A 14,220-nucleotide genomic window follows, 5' to 3' on the forward strand; every position below is an offset into this window, starting at 1 on the left:
TTGACCCAACAGGGCAAATGCCTGTGAGAGGTGGACAATTTATTATTTACATCATTCTTTTTCAGAAATATGTAATCAGACCAAACCAGGATAATCCAGTCATATAGGGAGGTTCAAATTCAATCACATTCCAATACTACCCTACTTATTGTGAAAAGCAGTGAAAGCTTACTATGCTAAATGCTAAAAAGGTATATAACTAAGTCCAGTCAATTGAATCTAGTCATTGGCCTTGCAACAACCCCTTCTCCAGAGCAAGTATAAATGTAGAAAGTAAAATGTCAGAACCTTCAGCAGAACCAGACTCAGTATTAGCAGACATTGTTTCTGACCGAGTCGGATTTGAGAGAACATATAGCAAAAGGTGTGAACAATATGTAACTAATTGTAGATTGTGTGTGAGTGGATCTGTACTTAGTCACTTCTGTAACTTTTCAATTTCTATTGAGGACAAAAAACATTAAGTAGTATTACGTCTAGGGATGAAGATTCTATATATATCAGGTTTAGGGTAGGCTGAGTTTGCTGTCACACAAGCCAACCATGTTGGAAACATAATGTCAACAGAGTTGTGCTAGAAGGAAGGGTTTATTACATCAGTCAGAGACTGACTTGCTTTTTAGATTGTTTGGGGGGACTGAGGGTTTGCATGTTAAGGAAAATTGTACTGCCTAAAGCTGATGAGGAATGTAGTCAGGGCTAATTGTTTTGGAATGAAGATGTGTTGTCAAAGAGAATATGTGTTATTTAATGCTGGAACAGTTGCTTGATTGACAGCTGCCTCTCCTTGTGTAAGTAGTCAGGGCATGCCACTGCTGGCTTTCTTTATACATTTCTTGAAGTTTATGAATCCTGACATGTTGGCTCTGTGTAGATTTAGAGAGGTTGATTTATGAACAGCAATACTTCACTGGAAAAGGCTTTATGTGTTACTGAAGCACAAGGTGTGTAAACTGAGTTCACTGAAAATTAAACAAAGTATGTAATATTTTAGCTATTAATGATGATATTTTGTCACTGATGTATGTTTTAGTTGATTCTACAAAAGTAAAGTTGAGGGTGCTCTAGATACTTGTGTATTTAAAAAGTTAGATATAATTTAGTGGGGGTGGTGGCACAGGGCTGGGGCGCATGGCCTATGTTTAGGGGCTTCGAGCTTCGGTCCTCGGCACAGCTGTTACGGGTACAACTCCCTGCCCGGGAGACCTTTGTTGCATGTCTTCCCCCTCCTTCAACCCCTTTCCTGTCAGCTTACTGTCGCAAAAATTACAAAAACAAAGGCCACCAGTGCTGCTTAAAAAAAACTTAGGTTTTGTTGACTCAAGAAAGGGCTTTAGTTGCTATGATGGTAAAATTGTCATAGTTTTGCTAGCTGGATTCAAACCAAGCCATGTAGATGAAGGTCCTACCGGAGGAGGCAAATAAACATATTGGTGAACTCCACTAGATACATTTAAGCGTTGCCAAAAGAAACGATTTGGGAGGCCATCTATTTCAAGGTAAACGCTGTGAGCAAAACGTTCCTACCATAAAACCTCTGTGAATAAAACAGATAAGTAGACGGTAGAAGAGATACTGCTCTCTCCAACTGAGCAGCAGATTCAAGTAACATTTTGTGATGAGCAGATTGTTTGAATCAAGGGATATTTCAAACCAAGGTATTTCCATAATACATACACACATTACTCGTATTGGACACATTTATTTATTTTAACATGAATGTGTGTCATTGAATATGTAAAAAAAAAACTTGATTTCATTATTCCAAAACTGTTTTCATAAGTTGTCTGTCATGACTGTAAAAACTAACGTTCATCTTTTTCTTCTTAAATGGAGAATATTTATCAAACAATCCCCACCCGCCCCACTTCTTAAATCAGCTTAGACCAGACAACTCTTCAGCAGAGCTCCAGACATGTTACGACATTGATCGAGAGTTGCTGGAGCAACAAAGAAATCAGACTGATGAATTACAGGCCATTGTACAGGAAGTGAGAGCTGTGTCGAATGTGGCGCGTGCCCTCCGCCATGACACCTGGGCCACTGTTATGCACATGAGGCAGCAGGTCAGTGCTGTGTCTGGGCTAACAATGGCCGCCAATGTCCTGGCAACAGTTGGGAGACAATTCAGTCCAGTGGTCCTTCAAGTGAGCCACCCACAAATGAAAAGGGAGAAGAAAGCATGGCTGGGAACCAGTGCAACCTGCAAAAATGCAAAGCCCCAATTATTACATTTATTTTGAGGAAAAGAAGCAATTAGTGGAACAGTCATTAGCACTATTATCATGTTTAGAACTCTTATCTATTGTTTCCTGTTCTCTGGTGGCTGTTAAGGTTCAGTTTTGTTTGTTTCAAAACATGCCACAATATTTAAGTTCCGTCATGGTGTTTTTTGTTTTGCACACTGTTTCTGAGGTCATTCAATGACCCTGTGTACTTTGGTATGATGTTTGTTACTTCTCCTTTTGAGTCAAACACAACCCGAACATTCAGAGAATGTGTGTGGTTGCAATTTCAATAGGGGTGTTCCCCATATGAGGGGGAACAGGTTGCAAATGAGTGCAGTCTATCGCATCTATCATTTTGGGGAAGCCAGCAACACAGCATTCAACACTTGGAATAGCAAACCAGAAAAACTCCTCTGGGAGACGACATTAACTGCGCTGGTGCGCTGGAATTATCCAGACGCAAGAAAATGCAGTGTTGCAAGTTTTTTTCACAGGAGATATGGCATGACTTCTGTTTGTGACTGGCTCCAAACCAGACTTTAGATAATCCTACACAGAATCCTCTCTCTCAGTCATCTTTCATTGTACCTATGCCCTTTTCTCGCCACAGTGACCGCAGACTTTTGTTTATAAAGCTGTGCGAGTTTGAAGCTGCCTTTAAAACCTGCTAAATATAGACAGCAAAACAGCAAGCGCAATCAGTTTTGTTTTTTTTATAAATCACATTGCGGATGCTGAATGATTATATTTGCATATCCTCCTCCCAGTATTTTGCATGTTCTGATAATCAGCTTATGTTCTGCATATTTATGAAGTCAGACACGCTAAATGGATTGCGCTTGCTATTCTGTTCATTTGACAGATCCAGTCCTCGGTGCACTCAGTTAGTACATCATCGTTACATGTGCTATCAAGTTAGCACATGTTTTTACACACGCCAATATTTTGTAGATCAGGCCTTTAATGTACAATGGAAATTGGGATAGCCTTCATCCCCTAATGACCCTAACCAGGATATGGTGGTGTTTAGAAAACTGAGATAGGTAGGAAAATACTGTATTTTCTGTCATATGTTCTGCTGTATGTGCGCTGTTTGGTGGAGCAGTTGTTGCCCTGCAGCAAAACGGTGCAGGATTTTAATGGTAGAGAGACTGTAAATATGCATTAAAAATAAATACTTAGATGATCAATGAAAGTAGCTTTCAGCAACAACTAAACTTGAACTCCATCATATGCAGTTTATACACATATCTGCATGTTGCTATTGTTTTTTTTTTTGGAATTAGAAAGTAGAAGCATGATGTATTAAATGTATTACACATTTTTTTATATTAAAAAGGGACAGCAGTTCCATATTTAGTCTGCACAATATCATCAACAGGTAGATGTAGCATTCTGAATCAAACAATATGGTTAAACTGCAGTAAAAAGTAATCAGTGCATTTCTTAGCATGGGTTTGCGACTATATGAGAGGAAAATAGGTCTTGTTCTACCGAGTTTACACAGAGCCTGCTCCTCAATAACTGTAGAACAAATCTGGCAAGACAAGGCAAGGCAAGTGTATTTGTATAGCACATTTCAGCAACAAGACAATTCAAAGTACTTTACATGATGACAGAACACATTTAAAAAGTACATTGCAGTGGTATGATAAAGGAAAGTAAAAGAAAATAAAGGAAAGTTGGACTACAGACTGAAATTAATAACCTCAACTTTGTGTAAAATTGTAATACTAAACCAACCCCCTGCAGGACAATTTAAAACTTTAACCCATTAATTGATGCTTTTTGGTTCGTATTTTTTCACCAAAAAATCAAATGTTTCTTTCTGGGAAGGAAGTATTTTCTTAGAACTCTTCTGGCCCATTACTCGTCTGGGGAAATATTTCTGTAAAACTTTACCACGTCTGGACCAAGAGTCTGTAACCTTTCCCCTAGCTACTGTTAGGAGAGCCCAGCTCAGCCATGGTCAGTCAGGGAGGGGTCTTCTGCAGTGAACTGCTTCTCACTGCACACACCAATGTCCGCCTCGCTCAGCTCTAAGGTGCAAAATTCCAAATCACCTTTGTCCCCAGTAGAAAACTTTATCATAATTTTAAACTTTTAATCTGATTAGCAACTATTTCTTTAAGAATTTTTGATAAGACAGGAAAATTAGATGGTGGTGTGTTTATATCAAGTCATCTTCATCAAGGGAAGTTTTAATTTAGTGAAAGGTTAAACCTTCATTTCTAATCAGGTTTTGTAAGGGTTATCATGCTCAGTTAATTCATGGTTCTCAGTCACATGCAGTATGTAATAGGATATTGCTTAGTTTATCAAACAGCCCACAAACAGAGCTCATTCTCAGTATTACAGATGGACACTGTTGGACAGTGTGAGGTAAAGAATATTTTCACTTATTTCACTATGGCAGTTTATCTCTTTTTAAAACAAACATGAGTATCTGGATATATAGAGTGGTATTAATGGTTTAAGTCAGGGGTCAGAAATAACATTTTCTGAGCCTTCGCCTTTTGAAAAGGAAAAGCAAAAAAAATAAATAATAATGATAATAACTATGACCAATTTAATCTCAATGACATTGATTAGTGGTATACTACTACTAATTTATATATTTGATTTAGATCATGCTTATTATTCATTATTTGTTTTTGTGGTTGCTTTAGAAATAAAGTGCAAAAATATTTGAAAGTGTTGTGGAATTGTCTTATCAAAGTGGATAGAAGTTGACTCATAACAAGAGAAAATCCAGACTTTGTCTTTATAAGTTTTATTCAAAGGCATTCAGCGTTTGAATGACCCTGTCACCGAGCAAGTCAGCTGAACAGAGCCCCGATCAACAGTTACACACAGTATTTATACCAGAACATGACAGTGTTATCTCAACTTCAAAGAGTCTGTGTTTTATGGCCCAAACCCTTCTTGAGTTCAAAGGTGACAAGGTTATCTAGGAAGAGACCTAACTGCCCTTCCTGACATTGTCCTAAAAGATGGGTCTTAACCATTAAACTTCTGATAATGGCTTTTACAGCTTCTTCCTCTAACACAGATGTTCTGAGGAGTGAGATAAAAAAGGTCATACACTTTGGAACACTTACTGCAAGAATTTCCATCACAAAAGACAATGTAATTTTTCCCATTTCCACCTTATTATAAGTATGTAAGTCAGTAATTTTTATTTATATAGCACCTTTGACAGATATAAATCACAAAGTGCTTCACAATAATAAAATAAATAATAAAAACAAATAATTAAGTAAAAACCTGTCTGAATAAGTATGTCTTTAGCTGTTTCTTAAAAGAGTCAGTAGATACTGTCATGTGCAGAGAGACAGGAAGGATTTCCAGAGCCTCAGAGCCACTGCCTGAAAGGTCTGTTCTCCATGGGGTTTGAAATGTGTCCGGGGAAACACCAGCAGCATCTGGTTAGATGATCTAAACGGCCGTGAAGAAGGCAGGGGCTCCAACAAGTCAACAATATATTTGGGGCCTTCACCATGGAGTGCCCTAAAGGTCAAAACCAAAATCTTAAACTAGATTCTAAAATAAACAGAGATCCAGTGCAACGAGGCAAGAGCTAGGGTTATGTGGTCTCTCTCATAGCCCCAGTTAAAGCCTAGCGTATTTTGCACAATCTGCCTTGGGTAAACAAGTAAAAAGACTGTTGCAATAGTCCAAGCAGGATGAAATAAAAGCATGGATATTCATTTCTAGTTCAGTGTTTGATACAAAAGATCTAAGCATAGAGATGTATCTATGGTGAATAAAAACAGTTTCTAACAAGATGCTTACAGTGAGTTTTAAGAGACAAACACTGTCAAAGAAAACACCCAAATTATTAATACCATCTTTCACAGAAGTAGATAAAAAGGTCAAATACTGCCTGATAACCAGGATTTTATCATTGGGAGCAATGATTAGATTAATGACATATAGTCAAAGTTATTTTTCTGACAAATATTGGTTAAGTTCTTGCAGTTTCTGCAGTTCTGAGATTTCAAAGGAGCAATACAACTGAATTTCATCAGCATACATGTGATAAGATACATTTTTATAGCTTTAGAGGATTTTACTTAAATGATAAAGATACAATAAAAAGAGGATTGGACCCCAAACAGATCCCTGAGGCACGCCACAAGACAGAGAAGCTGTGTCTGCAAACAGGTTTTTCATAAAAACAGTAAAAGATCTCTCAGCAAGATATGATTTAAACCAGTTTAAAACAACTCAAAAAAGCCAAAGAAATCCTTATCAAAATATCATGATTCACAGCAGAGATAAGATCCAGTAAAATCAAAACGGCGTACACTCCAGAGTTAGCTGCCATCAACAGATCACTTAAGATTTTCAACAAATTTCCGTTTCCGTGGAGTGCAAAACCGGATAGAAATACAACAAAGACAGCATTGGCCTCCATTAAGTCATTTAATTGTTCAGCGAAAACTTTTTCAAGGACGTTTGAAAGAAGCTATAATGTAGAGATCGGCCTATAGCTGCAGTGTCATGATATACTCTAGTGATACTGGAGTAAAAGAGGACCAAGAATAAGCAGTGGACGAGGTAGAATCTAGACTGAAGGAATGTTGCGATGAGTGGTGCGCAGAGGTAGTTACGTTGCAGAGAGATGAAAATAAGTGAGTCTGTGAGTTTCTTCAGCCTCTATCAGGCATATTTATTGAAGAACTTTAACAAAGTTACATGTAAGCCCTTTTGCTTACAGCGCCATTCTCTTCAGCAAAGGTAAAACGTAAAATCATGACATAATGACGTCGCACATGCGCACACCAGGAGTAACATACATAACAACAACAACAGGTGGCAGTATTGAAACATGTTGAGTAAGAGCGTTTACAATAATAAAGTTTAACAGCCCCGCTCACTCGTAACTCACTGAGTTATCTTGAAAACATATCCCTGCACATTTATGTGCCAAATATCTCCTGGGAAAACTTTTTCAGTTTTAATTTAGTAGCAGGTTTTGTCATTAAATCTGCAAGCATTTGATCAGTAGGACAATATTGCAGCACTACCTGTCCAGTGTTAACTACTTCCCTAATAAAATGGTACTTAATATCAATATGTTTACATCTCTGTCGGTTCACTGGGTTCTTAGCCAGTGCAATAGTGCCTTGGTTGTCTTCATAAACTTTTGTTTGTGAATACTGGTAACTATCTATGCCCTTCAGAAGTTGTTCCAGAAAAAGACATTCTTGTATTGCAGATGCTAATGATATGTACTCTGCCTCGCAGGTAGACAGTGCCACTGTTGGTTGCTTCTTCGTCTTCCAAGAGATCAAAGAACTTTCATCATTTAACCTAGCACAATACCCAGTTATGCTCCTCCTATCAGTTGTATCTGATGCCCAATCAGTATCACAGAACATTTTTAGTCTGAGGTTTTGTGAGTTAATTGTTTTAAAACTTAACTCTTTTTCTGCTATACCTTTTAGATATCGGAGAACGTGTTTCACTGTATTCCAGTGCTCTACTGTTGGTTCAGTGAGGTGTTGCGCCAGTTTACTGACCACAAAACTTATGTCTGGTCGTGTACATGTGGACAAATATATTAAACTCCCCACTGCTTCTCTGTACTTTCTTGGATTTTCCATTCTGTCTTCATTATCTGAATACTCTAGCTTTGGTTCACATGGAGTCTCTCTTGGTTTGCAATCCTCCGTTCCAAATCTCTTTAATATTTTGGTGACATATTTCTTCTGTGACATTTTAACTTGTTCTTCTGTTTGATCAAAATCTATTCCTAGAAAATGTTTCAGTCTTCCTAGGTCTTTCATATTGAACTTTTCATTTAGCATCTTCTTAGCTTCCTTCAAAACCTCCTCACTGTTGGCTGCAATGATAAGGTCATCCACCCATACCAGTAAGATGATCTTTTCACCATTTTTCTCTCTACTATACAAACATTGGTCACTAGGGTTTTGTTTGTAACCATTTTCACTCAAGTAAACATGCAGTAAATCATTCCAATTTCTACCTGATTGTTTTAGACCATAGAGAAACTTTTGTAGCTTGCAAACAAGTTTTTCTCCTGTTTTAGACTTTTTCTCAAAACCTTCTGGTAGGTCTATGTAAATTTCGTGGTCGATAGGCGCATGCAAATATGCGGATTTAACATCCATCTGATGTAATAGTCTCTTCATAGTCGATGCCTTGTTTTTGATTGTAACCTTTCGCCACATACCTTGCTTTAAATCTATCAATTCCATCAACCTCATTTTTTAGTGCAAAAACCCATTTTTCCCCCACTGTCGTTTTGCCGTTTGGTAGCTGAGTGAGTATGAAAGTCTCATTTTCTTTCAGAGACTGTATTTCCTCTCTCATAGCTTCTTTCCATTGCCTTGAATTAGGCGATGCAATAGCTTCCATATAAGTTTGAAGAATATTGCAAACTGCTCTGTAACAAGAGTCTACACTCATTTGTAGTTTATCTACTGCATCCTCAGTCTCAAAATCCTGTAGGTGCTCTGGTTTCTTTCTGTTTCTTGGTGGGTTCCTTCTAGTTACAGTCTGTTCTGGTGCAACCTCAGAAATATATCTTTTATCAGGTTCATTTTCAACACTTCCATCGTCTTTTTCAAGAGTTCTTGTGTACAGATCCTCTTGAACATATTTTATGGTAGGTTCAGTTTGTGACTCTTCTTCTCTTGTTGTTTTAGTTGTGAATCTTACCAGTCTATGTTTCTTTATCTTTTCAGTGTTAGGATAATACACTAGAAACGCCGGGCTGTTTTTGTCATAACCGATAAAGATACCTTGCTCATTTCTTGAGTCAAACTTGCTCTTCTCCTGCTTGTAAGCATAACACTGTGACCCAAATTTCTGCAACTTGGACACATTTGGTTGTTTTCCTGAGATCATTTCATAAGGTGTCTTATCTGTTCGTTTGTTGTAGCATCTGTTCCTCGCATATGCTGCGGCTTGCATAGCATAGTTCCAAAACTTATCTGGTAACTTACTTTCTAGTAACAGACATCTGGACATGTCATTGAGGGTTCTCCAAGCTCTCTCTGCTGTTCCATTCTGGTGTGGTGAATAAGGTGCCGAAATCTCATGCCTGATCTTATTCTTGGTTAACATAGCTCTATACTCTTTGTTTGTAAACTCGGTACCATTATCTGAGCGGATACACTTCACTTCCCCATAAGGTGCCATGTCTGCCAAATATTTCTCAGTGGCTTGAAGAGTATCAGTCTTGGACTTCAAAAAATAGACCATGATAATGCCAGAATAATCGTCTGTAAATGACTGTGCATATCTGTAACCTTCTATGCTGGGTGTTGACATGGGGCCTGTTAGATCAGTGTGAACTAGTTGTAAAGGTCTGTCAGCCTTTTTGTCTGGCTCTCTGTTTCTAGTCTGGGTGAATTTCCCTTTTGTACACACACACACCTCACATAACTGCCCTGGTTTAGTTTTGCTTCCTTTTATCTCCATACCTTTAACTATCTTTTGAAGCTTTTCTACATCCTCATAATTGCAATGGCCCAAAATCTCATGCCAAGTCTGCAAATCATGGCATACTTTACATTCATCTGTCACAACCTCAATTGTGGATAAATAGTACAGGTTACCACTTTCATATATGTCAAACCTGAGTCCATCTTTGTCCATCACATGACAGTTCCCCTGCTGGAAGGTGATAGTTGCTCCTCCATTTACTGCCCTTGCAACTGAGAAAATGTCTTGTGGATACGATGGCATGTAGAGTGCTTCTCGCAGCTGTGCTCTTTGCTGTCGTCCCTCGTTGTCTAGAAGGTGGATCACCGCAGTCCCTCTTTGTTGTGCCATCCCAGTGCACCTGGTTCCATCTGCTAGCTCAACAGAGTGGCTCTCCGGGTGGAATGCGCTGTCAAAACTTATAAACTTTGTGATGTTGTTGATGATGTGAGATGTTGCTCCTGCATCTACCATAATGCCTTTCTTCTTTACATTGTCCGCTGGCCTGTGTTCTTTTGCGTGCTTGACCTTGAAGAGTCTGTCTTCTTCTTCCTCTTGTTGTTCAGAGACTTTTCTAGTGCTTTCCAATCCCTCCTTTTTCTTGCACACAGATTCATGGTGTGTATTTCGTCTGCAGTAACTGCACCATACTTTCCTGGAACACATTCTTGCCTTTTGTCCTTTTAACCCACATTTGTAACACTTCAGGTTAGAATAATCATCTTTTCTGTTGGCAGTAATGATTTTGCTGATACTTTTTTTCAGCTTCACATCTGTCTTCATCACATTATCCTTACCATCTGTTTTCTTCATTTTTTCTGCTTCTTCATAAACTCTTAATCTTCTTTTAAAGTCTGTGAATGTAACTTCATCTTCATTTTGAGTCACATGTACAGCCAGTAGTTTGAATGACTCTGGCAGGCCACTTAGTATCGTGGCTATAATTAATCCATCACTTAGGTTCTCTCCTGCATCTTTTAATGCCGTAATGATATTCTCTGCCCTTATCAGGTAGTCAGTAACAGTCTCATTGTCTGACATTCTTAGGCTTGTCAAAGATGTGTACAAGTTTATTATTCTTGGCTTACTTTTGCCTGAATAGTGTTCTTTTAGTATCTTCAGAGCTTTTCTGCCATTGTCTGCGGCATCGTGTCTTATCAGAGACAGGCTTTTATCATCTATTAGCCTTATTAGCTCAGCATAGCAGTCTGCGTTTTTCTGATTATCTTGTGCTCGCTGTTCATCACTCGAAGGCTCTTTCAAGATAGTCTCTTTTAGCTTTAGGATGTGCAAATAGCCAAGAAATCTTGTTTCCCACAAGTCATACTTATCTTCCGACCCATCGAAGAAAAGTTGAGGTGACGCCATTAAACCAGCAGCTCTGCTTGCCATCTTGCGAACCTTATCGTCTCAGTAGTTCCCGCGTAATACGTCGCGTTCAACTCAGTATAAGCACTCACTTATCTCAATGCTAATGAATTTAGCATAGCTTGTAGAAGTCCCGCTCAATCCGTGCGGCTTTCTTCCTCAAAATATAATTCTCTGGTCGCGATCGTTGCTCTGCTCCCTGGGCCCATAACCTGTTGCGATGAGTGGTGTGCAGAAGTATTTACGTTGCAGAGAGATGAAAATAAGTGAGTCTGTGAGTTTCTTCAGCCTCTATCAGGCATATTTATTGAAGAACTTTAACAAAGTTACATGTAAGCCCTTTTGCTTACAGCGCCATCCTCTTCAGCAAAGGTAAAACGTAAAATCATGACATAATGACGTCGCACATGCGCACACCAGGAGTAACATACATAACAACAACAACAGGTGGCAGTATTGAAACATGTTGAGTAAGAGCGTTTACAATAGTAAAGTTTAACAAGGAAGGTGTGGGAGAAAAAGTTGAACTAGTGTTGAAAACTTTGTCCACAAATAAGTTTAAAACCTAATTGCAATCCTCTATTGAGAAAGCAAGAGTGACAGAACTGGTGATACAATGTTCTTAACTGTATCAAACAAGACTGGAGGATTTTTTTCATTTGGCAGCTTTGAGATTTGCAAAGTATTTGGCCCTTGTAAAAATGTTGTAATTTGTCACCTAAATGTAGGAAAGTATGTTGTCTCTTCCCGGGCCCCCACATGATTATTACTGGTCTTGTTTCGGATGACTGATATTGTATAATTGTTTTTCAGCAGATTTTCAAAGAGCTGCTCTATGGCAATCACAGTCCAATCCACAGCAAGCCTTCATCTGGCCGCAACACCCTGCACAGTTTGCAGGGATCAATGTCCCCACCTATGGTCCGATCCATGCCCTCCTCGCCTTCCAGAGTGGCCTACGTTGGAGGTGGCGCCCATGGAAAGAAAGGAATCGTAGACCCAGGCAGTGCCCCAATGCCACATCAATGCCAGCCAGGGAGGGGACGATCCAGCACTGTGTTCTCCAGCAGTAGTGCCATACTGGAGAGAAGAGATGTCAAACCTGGTGAGAAGTTGTAGGGGTTTTTAGTTCAGGAGTAGCTTAATGAGTAACCACTGTGTGTAGGTATGATTTCTGACGTTTAGCAACTCTAAAGTGTCGTGGTGCCTAAAAAAACCAGAAACCTGTTTTATAAAGTCAGTCTGCAACATGCAAGATAAAATAATGAAATGGTTCATTTTGAACTTCAAAGAATATGCAATAAACAAACAATATATGTGTATTTTATTGATTCAATCAAATATATGCCTTTATGTCACACAGGAATGTTAAGGATCCAAATGCTGGTTGTAAATGGAAAAATAAAAATGCATCTCAATAAATTCAGTTAACAAAGGAGATTGGTGAAAATCAATTAAAGTGGCATTAATTCTTGCAAGAATTGAGAACGGACAGAGAATACAATCAAACTAGTGTCTTCGTCTGCCCGCTCTGCTCTACACAGACAGTTGCATAATTCACAACACACAGAAGACAAGGAGATTAAACAGTCCTTGAGCTTCAGATATCTAGCCCTGGAGAGAACAGAGGTATCTTCTCTTGAGAAAATAGAACCCTCCATATAGAGGAAGGCCCTGCATTCCAGGCATCTCCAAGTGTGGCATGCTGACCTTGCAAGAGCGATACTAATCAGAATGGCCTATTTAAATTCTTCCACTATCAATGACTAATAAATGAACACAAGAAATCTAAATCTTAAAGAAGCAAGTGAACCATACTAGAAGTGGCTCACAGCAGAACATTTAAAGGCAAGAAATAAACAAGCAGTTTTGTAAATAAATAAATTGGATGCAATATATTTTAACTCTGACAGGCAGTCTGAAACTAGCTAGAAGCCTGATACCTCAGGTAGGGACTGTCTGGACTTGTGAAACATTTCAGGGCGAAAGCCCGGGAGCTCTCCAGCAGGGCACCTAGAGGTGTTTTCTCGTCTAAAGGTAATTCTGTCCACAGCTAACACTGGGAGTCATCAAGGGTAAAGGCTGGTCCAGCAGAATAAACATTGTGTCGAGTCGAGACACAATGCAAACAAGGTTTATGGAGAGCTTTGCTTAGCAGGGTGACCAGGACCCACACCAGATAAATGTGCTTGTGAAGACAGGGAGCTGGGTGGTAGACAATGTACCTTGAGGGACCTCAACTTAGGGGCCAGACAGCTCCAATAACAATCTCTTGAGGACAGACACAGGGGTTGGCCACAGCTGGTCCAGTATTACCTCTAAGAGAATGTCGGGAATTGTCTTTGTGGGCGAAAAAAAAAAACAGATAAATTGAGATGATTGCAGACGCAGAGACAGGCATTACACATTGAGGCTTGCCTGCAGAGACAAGGTAATGGAAACATTTCAATGACCAGTGGTAAACATTTAGCCTTAATTAGGAAGGAGGTGGCCTCCAAGAGGGGTGTTACTCCTTGAATCTGGTAATATTTGTAACTATTCTTTGCATTTCTTAATACCCTTGATATTATTTGCTTTTGCAGGATCTATAAGCTGCCTTTGGCTTTGAAAATAAGGTAGTGAACTGGATTTGAACAAGCCAAATCTAGTAGTACTGTATACTTGATACAAAAACAAATATTGAGTAATCAACAGTTGATTGGTATTCTGAACATGGAGACAATTTATAATATAGCAGCAACTGACAGGAAGATTAGACTGGATTTCTAACACCAAGACTACGCAGCTAAATAAAAGAAAAAACCGAACATTACAAGACAAAACCTCAAACATGACAATTAGCTGAGATTTTAATCAAAACAGGAAATCAGTGGCTATATTTATATGCAGCTATTTCCCACTTATAACTGGAAATACTAAGTGAGAAGAAAGGTCTTCTGCAATTTAAGTTACTTTAAAGCAGAGTTGTAAACCTCTTCCTCAGATTTTCAATAAGAAAATATAAATACCTGAAAATTACTTCAGTAAATGCTTATGCTTGTCCTTTCTGTCTAGTGGTAAGATCTGAGTATTTTTCCCCAAATCAGACTATCTGATGAAGGGCTGACTGTAAAATTTGGGATGTTATCCCAAATTTAGGAATTTCTTATCTGCACCATTTCTAAAA

At 38.8% G+C, this 14,220-nt stretch overlaps 1 protein-coding gene across 1 annotated transcript in view; it reads left to right on the top strand.

Annotated features, from left to right (window-relative positions):
• The window catches only part of si:ch211-207d6.2 (sickle tail protein homolog), a 63,904-nt gene that overhangs the window by 16,752 nt on the left and 32,932 nt on the right, over positions 1-14,220 (top strand). The window contains exon 4 of the mRNA XM_047368961.1: positions 11,868-12,159. Coding sequence (XP_047224917.1) covers positions 11,868-12,159 — 292 coding nt within the window. The remainder of the gene's footprint in view (positions 1-11,867; positions 12,160-14,220) is intronic.

The sequence above is a fragment of the Girardinichthys multiradiatus genome, chromosome 6 (genome assembly GCF_021462225.1).
Source record: "Girardinichthys multiradiatus isolate DD_20200921_A chromosome 6, DD_fGirMul_XY1, whole genome shotgun sequence".
Taxonomy (NCBI): domain Eukaryota; kingdom Metazoa; phylum Chordata; class Actinopteri; order Cyprinodontiformes; family Goodeidae; genus Girardinichthys; species Girardinichthys multiradiatus.